Here is a 14,421-nt window from a genome sequence, read left to right as displayed (position 1 = left end):
TGGTTCACAAGCTGCTGGACAGCTATAGGCAGATCCTCACTCCATGACAGGGAAGGAGATACGTCGGAAAGTATAAAGCCGGGACGAGGTAAAGTGCAAAACTCCAGTTTGTAGTCCCTAGAAACAACACTCTGGACACAGGCATCAGAGGCATTCTGGGACCAGAAGGTCATCCCTCTCTCTCATCACTGTGCAGAGGCCTTGACTCCAGTCTTGGCTGGTTTGGAAGGTTGCTGACTAACACTTAGCATTGGAAAACTGGGAAGGACGAAAAGAACTGTTTCTAACTTCGGGGTAGTACACCTACTGGTAGAGGCACAAGGAAGGACAGTAGTCTAACTCCCATAATCTCTTGGATGTACAGTACTTATCCAAGGAGGGACCATCAAAAGGGAAGCATTTAAGCCAGAGAAACCTGTGAAAGTTTACAAAGAGAAGGCTCATTCTCGAAATTTGGCAAAGTGTGTTCTCCAAGCCAGTCATGCAGTAGCGTAAGGGTATTCAAGGACTGAGCTTTGAACTTGTAAAGCACCCTGTGCTTAACTCCATACTTACCAAGGTTAGCACCCACAGCAGGTGGGGTCCAGGTATGGTCCCCTAAGGCTCTGCCAAGAAATTCACCGATCCTGCAGCTACAGTGCCTATGGTGCAGTTGGGTTGATTTAGGAATTGTCTTGGAAGAAATTATCCAGAGAAAACATATATAGTAAACAGGTAAGCGTCTGTTATTAGAGAGAAGAAATCCATCACCTAAGGATGCTAACAAAAACTGAAACTAGCTGGTAGTGGGAGGGGTTTCTGCAGGGATTTTACATGGAGTACAAATAACTATTTTTATTTAAATTTGCCTGATTAGATACAGAGAATCATAAAGTTTGCAATCCTGCAAACAGAAATAATGAAGTAAATGATTCTTAAGAGATTAGAAAAAAAATAAAATTTATATATACATATATCCACACACACATATCTACACTATAAAATTAAATTGACAAATGTGTAATTTGCAGAGTTCTCCATATTAAAAAATTGATCCTCTCATCTATATAGTGCCCATCTAACATCACAGTAAGTGGAAGACTGTGTGCTGGATCAGTCAGTCAATCAGCTAGAGCTCTTTCTGGTTCTTTTATTCAAGTACCTTTACGTGGGTGTGAAATTCCAAAACCTTCATGCTCACTCTCCAAACATCTGTGGCTCTCTGTGGGACAGTTACTGGTAGAAGAGTGCAGTTTCTTTCAAAGAAAACACTGGAGGCCGGGGGCAAAGATTTTGGATTGTCACACACAGTATGTGCAAAGCAGTGGCACCAAAAAGCTGCTAATATGATCATCCTTCGTAGTATATCAGCAAATATTCTACAGAAATGTAAACCTACATACCTCACTAAATATATAACACAATCAACTCAACTTACCTGTTTCTTATGTTCTCCAAACTCACCATCATACCAAGTTCACACCTCATAATTTCACAGTGATTGGCATTCTCACATAAATAGCGAATTGTCTGTTTTAGGGAGAAATAAAACACAAAAATCTGAAATAAAAGCACTAAATGTGAAAGGTGTCTTACAAAACAGAATAAAATACAGTATTTAAGGGCTACAATTTTGGGTAACTAATGTACTGGATGGAAAGGACAGATCAGCCCCATCCTCCACTGTGTAGAAGGAAGCCTTCAGTTTCTTTACTGAGCTACCCTGCTTTTGGCAGCCGTCTCAATGCCAACTGCAGCACAGTGCAATCCTTTTTAATAGAGCTCACCTGAACAAATGGTCAAATGACTGGATATCATAATTGCTAAGTACGGAATTTTACACTACTCAGCCATAAAATTACAACCACCGCCCTCTCCAATAAGATTGCCTCAGGGTGACTAATTAAGGGAACTGAATACAGGAAAGCAGTCATAGAAGTTCAGTTAGGGAGTCAGGAAGAGTCATGTACTGTTAAAGTAAAACTAACACACAGATGGGTATGGTACAGGAATTTCTGGCTAATAAAAACAGCAGGCATCAAAGGATGCCTGCTCTTAGGCAGGACTTTTATTTATAAATGTATAAAATGGCAAAAAAGTTTAAAGCGGAGTTCCCCCAAAAAGTGGAAGCTCCTCCCCCTTGTTTGGCTCCTCCCCCACTCCACTGTCATATTTAGCACCTTTTAGGAGGGGGGTGCGGATAACTGGTTTTGACAGGTACCTGCTCCCACTTCTGGCTCAGTTTGCCACACCAAAGTGAGCCAAAAGTTTGGCCCCCTCCTTCCTCCCGCAGTCTCCTGGGAATTTTCACAAGTCCCAGAAGACTGCCGGACCAATTAGGAGGTGCAGCAAGACTTGCGCATGCGCAGTGGGCATCAGGCAGTGAAGCTGCAAGCTGTCACAGCCTGGTACCCACGGCTGAGGTGCCAGAACCGTGGAGGAGAGAAAGAGAGAAGGGACGGCGCAGGTGAGTACATCGCTGGACCCTGGGATAGGTGAGTGCGTGTTTGTTGAAAGTCAGCAGACTTTTAATAAACACAAAATCGTCTGGAACTCCGCTTTGTCTTAAAACTCATATTGGAGAGTCAAGGCATTCTGTACAAGTAATTTTATTCTTTTTTAGGGCTCTTTCATGCCAGCAAGCTACGCTGATCAAGGGCTGCTGGTGTGCACAATACCTTTCTCAACGCATCAACGTGTTTCCTTTTTTGAGCGCTCCCCCCCTCAACGATGGCATCAGTGGGAGGAACAGCTCCCCCCCCCCCCTCAACGATGGCGTCAGCGGGAGGAACAGCGCTTCCCCACCCCCATCATTGGCGGGAGGAACAGCGCTCCCCCATCGTTGGCGGGAGGAACAGCGCTCCCCCATCGTTGGCGTCGACGGGAGGAACAGCGCTCCCCCACCCCCATCGTTGGCGGGAGGAACAGCGCCCCCCCCATCGTTGGAGTCAGTGGGAGGAACAGCGCCCCCCCCCCATCGTTGGCGTCAGTGGGAGGAACAATGCCTCCCCCCCTCAACGTTGGCGTCAGTGGGAGGAACAAAGCCCCTCCCCCTCAACGTTGGCGTCAGTGGGAGAGGCAGCCCCCCCCATTGCTGGCGTCAATGGAAGGAGCAGCGCCCCCCCCCCCCATTGCTAGCATCAGACGGAGGAACAGTGCTCCTTATCGTTGGTGTCAGTGGAAAGAACAGTGCCTTGTTATTGGTGTCAGTCTGAGGAATAGTGCACCAAGGGCTTTCAAAGGGCCAAAGTTTGCAAACCACTGACTTATTGTGGATCACTTTTCAGAGGAGTGGCTGTAACAGTGATATGTGTAAAGCTGCTCTTACTCACCACTAGGGACCTACTTCACCAAGCCTTCCAGGACGTTGTCACTGTACTGGACCATACCTTAGCACACTTCTGATTGGCCTAGTACAGGTGACAGCTTCCTGGCAGGTTCACTCAGGTAGGTTCCAACCATCTGCTCAGTCCTGAGCTCACCCCTAGTCACCAACCTGCCTTGCAGCACTGGGGTCACTGGTGCAAGGACAAGCAGTGCCAGGAATGTAGAGGATGTAAAGCTCTGTGTACCTATGGTGGTGAAGCCCCTGATCCCAGCCCATGCTGCTTCCCTGACCTGCACAGCGCCCTCCACCACAGCTCCATCCTGGTGGCTGAGAAGAAGGATGAGCCCCGCCAGACAGCTCTTGTCACTGACGATGGCGGCTCTATTCCGGGGCTCGGACGCCAGGTCCTTCAGATGGCTGACCACAGACACGGCGTCCATTCCACGGCGCAGACTCTTCCCGGATAGAACGTTCTCCAGTCAGGTGTCACGATCCCTAGCACAACCGATACAACCGTTACCACTTCCAACGTGCACGGCTGCTGATGCCGATTGGTTGGTTCTGCCGTCACGTGCGCACACAGGACTGCACTGCCCAATCAGGATGTAGAGTGTGATCTCGCGGCGCTGAGTTTGAATGAGTCTCGTGCTGGTTCCTGTTCTTAGGAGAGCTGAGGGCACCTCGCAGGGTCTGGTACTGTCATCTGTAAAGCGGGGGACAGGAGACGGGAGAGCTTCCAGTGGCGGTAAGTGGCCATGGTACAGTACGTGCCCGCTGTCATCCACTCCTCTGCTGTGTCCATAGCCTATCTCCCTCCGTGTGTCCTCCACCATCCCACTACACAGTCCTCTGACAGTCTTTGCTGACTTCAGCACACTTGTACAGCAAGGAACCAAACTGGGGGGGTGACAAAAACACATTTGCAGTGCCCCCTCCCAGACTGCAGGGGTTAAATGCCTGTTTAGCCTGGGGGGTGCACAGTTAAAGTGGAACTTCACCCAAACGGGGAACGTCTGTTCTCTGCCGCCCCTCCCCCCTTTAAAGTGTTACTAATCCCACAACAGTAAAATCAGTCTGTATATGCAGTAAAGCATGCTTGTTATACTCACTGTGGAACCTAAGGGGTTAATCCTCTGTAATGTGTAAAGGATGTTTGATCCTGTATACTCTAATCCTCCTCTTCTTCTACTGTCCCCAATCCTGCTGATAGTACAGAGCCTTGGAGGCAAATTGCACATGCTCAGTTTGGTGTGTATTGCTAGAGAGGTTTTTTTTTTTTTTTCTTGGGAGGGTACATGTGATCAGCATAGAGCCAATCGGCACTGTCCACACAGAGGCTCAGTGCCTATTCACATATATGTGGTTTGAACCGCATCCAAGCCCCATGACATGTGAAAATACTTTTCTTCCTATGGGGCCTGTTCACATATGACCGGTGCACTGGCAGCATGGTTTTAAAAAGAGTCCTGTCCAATTTCTGAGCAGTGCGGTCCGGTTCAGGTGCAAATTACAGGTTATTGACTTCTATGGGAACCGTTTCTAAACCGCATATGTGTGAACAGGATAAGACCCTGACATGAACTGCTGTGTCAATTAGCTGTGATACCTGAGCTTCAATGTGCTCTGCATATGTGTGAATCAGCTCGCAGGGGTTATGCAGCCTCATAGGACAATCAAGGGAGAATGAAAACTCCTCCTACAAGCTTTAACCAGTGCTCTGCTGGACACTGATAGAAGTCACAAGACGGCTTTAACTTCTGATGAGAAAAGGTATTTAGCAGTTTGTTTACTAAAATAATTGCATTTCTATGTCCTGTGTACTGTGGGAGACCAGATACAGTGAATGCAGGGTCCTGGGTTTAATAACATTTTAACATTTGCCACCTAATTTTTTTTTTGGGGGGGTTGACCCATTTCTATCTAGATTGCCCAAGCAGAAGTTCACCCCCCTCCCCTCCTTCTATTGCACCCTTCTGGGACATGTCACAGATCCCAGAAGACTGCAGGACCACTCACAAAGTGTATCATGGCTTCACAGCTGGTTTCCCTTGGGATGCCAGAGCACTAAAGACCCAAAGGCAAGTGAAGAGCCGGCTCAGGGGAAGACAGCGCTGGATCTCTGGACAAGATAAGTGTCCTTATATTAAAGCGGAGTTCCACCCAAAAGGGGAAGTTCCGCTTTAAAGACTGATCCAGTTAAGGATTGGCACCTTTGGAGAGCGGGTACCTGAAATTGACAGGTACCCGCTCCCACTTCTGCTGCGATTGCCTAGACGATCAGAAGCGGAAGTTGTCCTCCCTCCCCGTAGTCTTCTGGGACACGTGACAGGTCCCAGAAGACTACAGGGGCCATTCAGGTAGGGAAGCCCTACTCACGCATGCGCAGTGGGCACCCAGCTGTGAAGCCACAAGCTGTCACAGCCGGGTGCCCACACTGAAGATGCTGGCACCTCGAACACAGGACGACTGGTGAAACGGGCTGCAGGGAGGACACCGCAGGATCGTGGGACAGGTGAGTGGCTGTTTTTTAAAAGTCAGTAGCTACGGTTTTTGTAGCTGCTGACCTATTTTTTTTACAATGTGAGTGGAACTCCGCTTTAAAGGATGCGTTCACTTTTACAAAAAAAAAATATATATAAATGCACATCTTTTGCAGGTAAAAAAAAAATGTGCATTTATTTTTTTTGTTAAGAACCTGTAAAGAATTGCACCTGCGATCAGCAGATTGTGGGTGTAGTGCCACGGTCCCACAGACTGTCTATCTGTCTGCCTGTACATCTGATATGGGCAGGCAGTTACACTCTGTCAGCAAAGCTCACTGAACTACCTAGATAGCTCAACAGCACCTTGATAGTTCATTGAGAACTACAAGCCAACCCATATGGCCACTTTTTTTTTCTTTTTTGTTTAGATTATGACAGCGAACAAGGGGCGAAGATCCCCGCTCACTGTCAAAACAGGGACTGGGGGGAAATGTGGGGGCTGGTGCATTTGTATCATGTTAGATCCTGAGTATGGGTATAAAATGGTACAAAAGATGAACTTATCCTTTTAAAGTCAGCAGCAGGAGGTTAGTAAGTCCTTAGCTGTGAATGTCTTTGTTTTAGCAGGATTGATTAGTCGACTACAGGATTCATTTCCCTTTGAGTGGAGTGACACCCACATTCCGTTTTTGGGTGTGCAGCTTACGGCTACTGTAAAATCCCTTTATAAAGTCAATTAACCACTTCTTCGTATGCTTGACGCAGATCTACAGAACTGGTCGGAGCAAAATCTTTTCTGGCTGGGCAGACTGCATTCAGTTAAGATGACCTTGCTCCCACGGCTTCTCTATCACTTTAGGTCTCTCCCTATTCCTGTCCTACGATTGGTGTTGGAGAAATTTCAATCTTCAGTAATTGGGTATGTTTGGGTCAGCAAGGGTCATCGCTTCGCTAAAAAGATCCTCTTCTGTCCTAAGACAAGGGGTAGGGTAGGACACCCGGACTTTGATAGGTATTATCAGGCGACACAACTGACCCAACTCTCGGTGGTATATTGGAGAAGTAATAAACCAGATTGGCTCTATATGGAGACGATGTTAGTGTAATGTGAAATCAGGAACCATTTACTTTGGTGTCCCCCCTCGGAACCGAGCAGTGCAGCCCTGCCACCCTCTAGTAGTACTTCTGCTATAGGGTGGAGGGGGAGCGGTTATGACATAGGCAATGTAGCATCAAAATCTACATGCCGTATATCCAACAGCAGAGGTAGAAAGGTAGCTCATGTCTGCAATAAGTAACTATAAAAAAAGGCCATCATGGTCTGATTGAAAAAGAAAAGAGTGTCAAATATGTTGTATACGCAAAAACAACATGTCTCCCATTTCTTTGATGTGAAGTAAGGGGGATAAATTAAGAGTTCAGCAAGTAGGGGAAAAGGGTAGAAATAAAGAAGAGAGAACGCAAGTAAAGAGAAAAATGGAAACATCTCTTTGTGGCAGTTCAGGGATTCAGGATCCAAAATAGCACTTTGAAAACCTGAGCACCGAAAAATGAAACAGGCTACTGCATGGGTAAATTTACCAGTAGCCTGGAGTAGGGCTGTCATTAACTGCTAGCCTACAGGGCACTTATACCCCCTTCCTGCCCAGGCCAATTTCCAGCTTTCAACGCTGTTGCACTTTGAATGACAATTGCGCGGTCATGCAACACTGTACCCATATGACATTTTTATCATTTTTTTGTGGCAGATAGAGCTTTATTTTGGTGGTATTTAATTACCTCTGGGTTTTTTATTTTTTCTTAAACAAAACAAAAACCACTAAAAATTTTGAAAAATAAACGGTTTTTCTTAGTTTTTGTTATAAAATTTTGTAAATAAGTGATTTTTCTCCTTCACTGATGTGCGCTAATGAGGCTGCAGTGATGGGCACTGATAGGCTGCACTGATGGACACTGACAGGTGGCACTGATGAGGAGGCACTGGTAGGTGGCACTGATGGCCATTGACAGGCATCACTGATGGGCACTGAAAGGCAGCACTCATATATGGCACTGTTAGGTGGCACTGACTGGCACTGTTAGGTGGCACTTATAAGCGACACTGACGGGCACTGATAGGCAGCACTGACTGGCATTGATGGGTGACACTGAAAGGCAGCTCAGATGGGCACTGGCAAGTAGCATGGATGAGCACAGAGCTAGCACTGATGGACACTGACAGGTGGCGCTGCTGGGGCTACACAGATCATCATGGCACGCTGATCATCAGTGCTCTGATGATCTGTGTAGATGTCCCCTCCGAGGAATGCCGATTACCGGCTCTCCTCTCCTCTTGAGCTGTCAACGTGACAGCTCGTGAGGAGAGAAATGCCGATAACCGGCATTTCCCTGTTTACATGTGATCAGCTGTGATTGGACACAGCTGATCACATGACCGAGCCGACATCTTCGGCTCTTCCCGTAGATCGGTGATCCACTGTGTCCGAGGGACACAGCGCACTGCCGATCGCCGCGCTGCGTGCTCCCGGAGCCGCGCATGCACGTTGAGAATGGGAGGACCTCATATGATGTCCTCCCAGAACGAGAGAACCGCCTTGTGTCCGTCATATTACTATATGGCGGGCAGGAGGTGCTTAAACCCTGGTTTAAAAAAAACTCTATTCAAGTATCTTGTGACAGAATGCGGCTTCCGACCCCTGCCCTTCTCATCAACTTGTGACCGAAGGACCAGCCGATCTCACACTGCGCTTTCACTTGCGTAACAATGCCACTCTCAGCTGCGCCCTGCACAAATATTTTCCAGCTCGCAGGACTACAATCTATGTGCCAGCAGCCTGAGAGCGATTGTTACTGGGTCAGGTTAATTACGCAATTAACCCTTCACACTGCTACCAACACTTTTTTACAGAGGAGGAGGAAACTCACAAATCTTAGCAATAACACTATGATATTAGTATAAGCGTCTGTAATACACACCACAGACAGATATATTCAGAGGATTAATACACATAGTAGCACTCTTTAAGAGACAGGGATTCTTTATTTTGCATTAAAAGCATTAGAGACAGTTTCAACACTTTTCAAAATAGGATTTATTACTAAAAAGGTCAAAATGGTGCAATTAAAATATTTGCAGAAAAAGATATTACAAATAAATAAAGAGAGCAATAATGAAAAAGAGAAATAGAAGAAAGGAGTTCAGAAGGCAGAATACTTGCAATGTCCTTGGTTTAAGCAGAGTCCAATTGTCTGAACAAAAAGGTTGCCGTGGCTCTCAAGTCCGTTAGATGTTTCCTGATTGATGTTAAACGAGAGTTCTCCTGTCAAGGCCTGTCAGTCTTTTTCTGATATTAAAGGGGTGTCTCCTGAGAACAACTGACCAATCATGCAGTTCGGAGATGGGTGCTAGGCAGACCCTAAAGGTAACGGCCAAGTCCACACTGCAGTTTTATACTAACATTAATAACATCCAGTATGTGCAAGTGGTATTCTAGCAACTGGCAGATTAATATTCAGAATTATATTTCAACCTGAGGGATACCAAACACAGCATACCCTTGTCACCCAGGAGGGAAGAGAATGCTTTCTTCTCTCTCATAGGTGCTAATATACAGTGGGGATCAAAGTTTGGGCACCCCAGCTAAAAATATGTATTAATGTGCATAAAGAAGCCAAGGAAAGATGGAAAAATCTCCAAAAGGCATCAAATTACAGATTAGACATTCTTATAATATGTCAACAAAAGTTAGATTTTATTTCCATCATTTACACTTTCAAAATAACAGAAAAAAAAAAATGGCGTCTGCAAAAGTTTGGGCACCCTGCAGAGTTAATATCTAGTACTGCCCCCTTTGGCAAGTATCACAGCTTGTAAATGCTTTTTGTAGCCAGCCAAGAGTCTTTCAGTTCTTGTTTGAGGTATCTTTGCCCATTCTTCCTTACAAAAGTCTTCCAGTTCTTTGAGATTTCTGGGCTGTCTGTCACGCACTGCTCGTTTAAGGTCTATCCATAGATTTTCAATTATGTTGAGGTCAGGAGATTGTGAAGGCCATGGCAAAACCTTCAGTTTACGCCTCTTGATGTAATCCCCCGTGGATTTCGAGGTGCGTTTAGGATCATTATCCATTTATAGAAGCCATCCTCTCTTTAACTTCAGCTTTTTCACAGATGGCATCAAGTTACCATCCAAAATTTGCTGAAATTTTATTGAATCCATTTTTCCTTCTACTCGTGAGATGTTCCCTGTGCCATTGGCTGCAACACAACCCCAAAGCATGATTGATCCAACCCCATGCTTAACAGTTGGACAGAGGTTCTTTTCATTAAATTCTGTGCCCCTTCTTCTCCAAACGTACCTTTGCTCATTCCGGCCAAAAAGTTCAATTTTAACCTCATCGGTCCACAGAACTTGTTTCCAAAATGCATCAGGCTTGTCTATATGTTCATTTGCAAAGTTCAAACAATGATTTTTGTGGTGAGGACGTAGAAGAGGTTTTCTTCTGATGACTCTTCCATGAAGACCATATTTGTACAAGTATCTCTTTATAGTGTAATAGTGTACCACAACTCCAGTGTCTGCCAGATCTTTGTGGAGGGATCGTGCAGTCAAACGTGGGTTTTGAATAGTTTTTCTCATAATCCTGTGAGCTGTTCTGTCTGATATTTTTCTTGGTCTTCCAGATCTTGCTTTAACTTCCTCTGTTCCTGATGACTGCCATTTCTTAATTACATTCCGAACAGAGGATATTGACATCTGAAAACGCTTTGCTATCTTCTTATAGCCTTCTCCAGCTTTGCGAGCGTCAACTATTTTCAGTTTCAGTTTTCTAGACAACTGCTTAGAAGAACCCATGGTGGTGATTGTTGGGGCAAGGTCAGATGAGTCTGGGCATTTAAAACCTTTGAGATTGACATCACCTGGTCTTCCCAGACGATGATTGAGAACAATCCATGACACTGGAAGGTCTCAGCTTGGCAAAGGAGGCAGTGCATGCTATAAATTCTGCAGGGTGCCCAAACTTTTGCAGACGCCATTTTTTTGTTTTCTGTTATTTTGAAAGTGTAAATGATGGAAATAAAATCTAACTTTTGTTGACATATTATAAGAATGTCTAATCTGTAATTTGCTGCCTTTTGGAGATTTTTCCATCTTTCCTTGGCTTCTTTATGCACATTAATACAAATTTGTAGCTGGGGTGCCCAAACTTTCGATCCCCACTGTAGTCATGTATGGCCTTGTTTGACTCATATTAAAATGATCTATCCAAATATATGCCTAATATTAATGTGCCCAGTTCCTGCTGAACTTTATGAATTGTATGTGAAATGGTTACATGTGGAATGGATGTTTTATGGCATCCTACAGCCCTAAAGGCCTAACAGGTCATGGCTGACTGAGTTATTATTTTACGATCGGGCAGAGGAAAGTGGTTTTCAAAACAGACCTCCTGCACCAGTCTAATTAGCGGTTTACTGCCCTGGAGCTTCATCTATCTGTGTTTTATTTAAGATAAGAGGCCCTTTAGAAGTCCATTCAACTTACAGCTACAAATTCCATTTCAAGAGGGAGGAGGGAGGATAGAAGAGGCCTAACAAAATGACTGTCATATACAGCGTCCATGTCTCTATTGCGCACAATCGTCACATATGTATTCTTGACTTGAAGTGTTACTAAACCCACAACAGTAAAATCAGTCTGTATATGCAGTAAAGCATGCGTGTTATACTCACTGTGGAACCTAAGGGGTTAATCTGAATTGTGTAAAAAGGCTGTTTGATCCTGTCTTCTCTGATCCTCCCCTTCTTCCAGTGTTCTCCTCTTATCTCCTGATAAGACATATCGTTTGGAGACACTCTGCACAAGCTCAGTTTGGTGTGTATTGCTAGAGAGGTTGTTTTTTTTTTTTTTTGGGGAGAGTGCATGTGATCAGCACAGGACCAATCAGCACTTTCCAGACAGAGGTCAGGGGTTCTGCATCCTGCTAGAGCAGAATGAAGATACCTCCTACAAGCTGTAACCAGTGCTCTGCTGAACACTGATAGAAGTCACAAGACTGCTCTAATTGCTGATAAGAAAAGGTATTTATAAATACTGTGTAATAATAATAATATTTAGCTGTTTATATATATTAAAATAATTGCATTCTCATGTTTTGTTTACTGTGGGAGACCAGATATAGTGAATGTAGGGTCCTGGGTTTAGTAACACTTTAATGTAGTAGTAAACTCTTTTTATGTATTTGTACCTACAAAAAAGCTTATGATAAAGCGGAGCTCCATCCAAAAGGGGAAGTTCCGCTTTAAGGACTGCTCCCCCGCTTCCCATTAAGGATTGGCACCTTTGGGGGGGTGGGGGGGAGCGAGTACCCGAATTTGACAGGTACCCGCTCCCACTTCAGGCAAATCGCCTAAAGGGCAGCAAGGTAGAAGCTGGCAATTACAGGCCAGTGAATGTAACATTGGTTGTAGTCAAGTTAATGGAATCACTCCTGAAAAGAAGGATCATTGATCACTTAAAACACACAACTTGCTGGATCCAAAGCAGCATGGCCTTACTTAGGGCAGATCATGTCAGAGTAATCTGATTGGATTTTTTTACTATATTACCAATGTTTTGGACCAGGGTGGTGCTGTGGACTAAGCTAGGACTTAGCCCTTGGGAGGTTCAGTGGATATACAGCGGCTAAAGGATAGATACCAGAGTGTGGTAGTAAATGGAGTTCACTCAGAAAAGAGACCAGTCACTAGTGGTGTACCACAAGGCTCTGTAGTAGGTCCTGTTCCATTTAATCTATATGTAAATGATATAACTAAAGGTTTGTTGGGTACGGGATGGCTTTTTGCTGATGACACAAAGGGTTGATATCCCTGGAGGTATTTATAACATGGAACATGATTTGGCATTGCTAGATTGGTCAAAGAAGTGGAAATTGTAGTTCGATGTTTCTAAATGTAAAATAATGCACCTAGGAAAAGAGTCCCTTGAGAGAATAAAACATTGGGGGTACAGTGTTGGCCAGCATTCCAGAGGAAAAGGATTTGTGGGTACTTATTTCAGATGATTGCAAAATGAGCAAACAGTGTGGCCAGGCAGTGGGGAAAGGGAATAGAATTCTAGGATGCATCATTAGAGGGATCATCAGCAGGAGGAAGGAGGTCCTGATTCCTCAATATAGATCTTTAGTTAGACCTCATTTAGAATACTGTGTCCAGTTCTGGAGACCTCACTTACAAAAAGATATTGATAACATAGAACAAGTCCAGAGATGGGTAACAACAATCGTGAAAGGTCTGGGGAATAAAATTTATCAAGAGTGATTCCAGGAACTTAATATGTACAGTCTGGAGGAAAGAAGAGAAAGGGAAGACATGATTGAAACCTTTATATACATCAAGGGAGTGATTATGGTTCAAGAAGGCAATATTTTCAACATGAAACCAAAATCAAAAACACGAGGACATGAGCTTAAACTAGCTGGAGGAAAGTTCAAAACTAATCTTAGTACTATTTTACTGAAAGATTAGTTGATGCTTGGAGTAAACTTCCAGTAGAGGTAGTGAGCCATTCAACAGTAGCTTCAACCTTGGGACAAGCATAGATCTATACTCAGTGCTCTCTGTATTCTGTATTGGGTGTGCCATCAGTGCACAAATGGCTGTGCCTTTTGTGACTCCCGTGTGCATGTGGCCTGGCCATTCAAAATGGATGTGGAGCGCAAACCTGGCAGGAAGACCAGGTGAGGATGAAAGCGCCTGCAATATGCAGCGCATATACATTATGGCATTAACCAGCAGGAGAACCAACTATTTTTTTTTTTATTTAATTTACTACTGCTTTAAAGCGGTATTAAACACAAAAACAAAAATGTTGTAGCTCACCTATTCTTAGATGTAGTTGCTGCATTCGTTTTCCTTTTTAGGCTTTATTTTCACCTAGTCCAGCCATTATTAAATCTTATTTTACAACTTACTTTAATCACTTGCCTTCCAGAGGAGAAAAAGAACTATATGTTTGACTTTTTGCTATTAAACATTTCCAGTAAAAAAAAATTAAAAATTCAAATTTCGTCATAAATATGGCCAAAATGTATTCTGCTACATGTCTTTGATAAAAAAAAGTGCCTTCTGTTCCTCTTGGCCTTTTCCAAATCTCCAAATTCCTTTGTTTTTACTGTTGCAATATTGCTTCCTGTTAGAGGGTGGCTACATTTGTTCTCCATGGTCCCACTGTATGCAGGAACATAGCTACTTTCTCTTGTTTGCTCCTGAGATGGACTGTGGGATGTGTAGGGTTCACATGGCCACTGCTCACTCCAAACAGAAATGTTGGGTTAAAAGCAGAGGTTCTGGATTACACAGAGGACGTTACAAGGAGGCATAAAAACACAGTATGAAACAATTTCATGAAAAATAGTTTACAGGTCCATTAACCCCTTCCCACCGGCACCTCCCGGCCCTTAAGAGTTTTAGAAGCCGGGAGGCGGGGCGGGGTTTAGGGATCATGTGACCGCTGTGACGCATCATCCCGGCGGTCACATGATCGGGAAAGGTCCCGATCGAAAGAGCAGATCGGGACCTTTCCGTGTGTAGCAGACATGTGTGCTGGGAGCATGCAGGGTGCGCACTCTCAGC

General features: G+C 44.5%; 1 protein-coding gene across 1 annotated transcript in view; it reads right to left on the bottom strand.

The window, feature by feature from the left end:
• Window positions 1-3,831, bottom strand: part of LOC149462889 (armadillo repeat-containing protein 1-like) — a 38,809-nt gene extending 34,978 nt beyond the window's left edge. The window contains exons 1-2 of the mRNA XM_089676308.1: window positions 3,598-3,831; window positions 1,418-1,509 (exon numbers count right to left, since the gene is read on the bottom strand). Coding sequence (XP_089532434.1) covers window positions 1,418-1,509; window positions 3,598-3,747 — 242 coding nt within the window. The 5' untranslated portion in view covers window positions 3,748-3,831. The remainder of the gene's footprint in view (window positions 1-1,417; window positions 1,510-3,597) is intronic.
• Window positions 3,832-14,421: the final 10,590 nt, after the last annotated feature.

This window comes from Staurois parvus, unplaced genomic scaffold, assembly GCF_062004578.1.
Source record: "Staurois parvus isolate SC_StPar_1 unplaced genomic scaffold, SC_StPar_1.0 ptg000165l, whole genome shotgun sequence".
NCBI classification, from domain to species: Eukaryota; Metazoa; Chordata; class Amphibia; order Anura; family Ranidae; genus Staurois; species Staurois parvus.
Note: the sequence above shows the minus strand (reverse complement) of the source record. Positions and strands in the feature narration are given on the sequence as shown.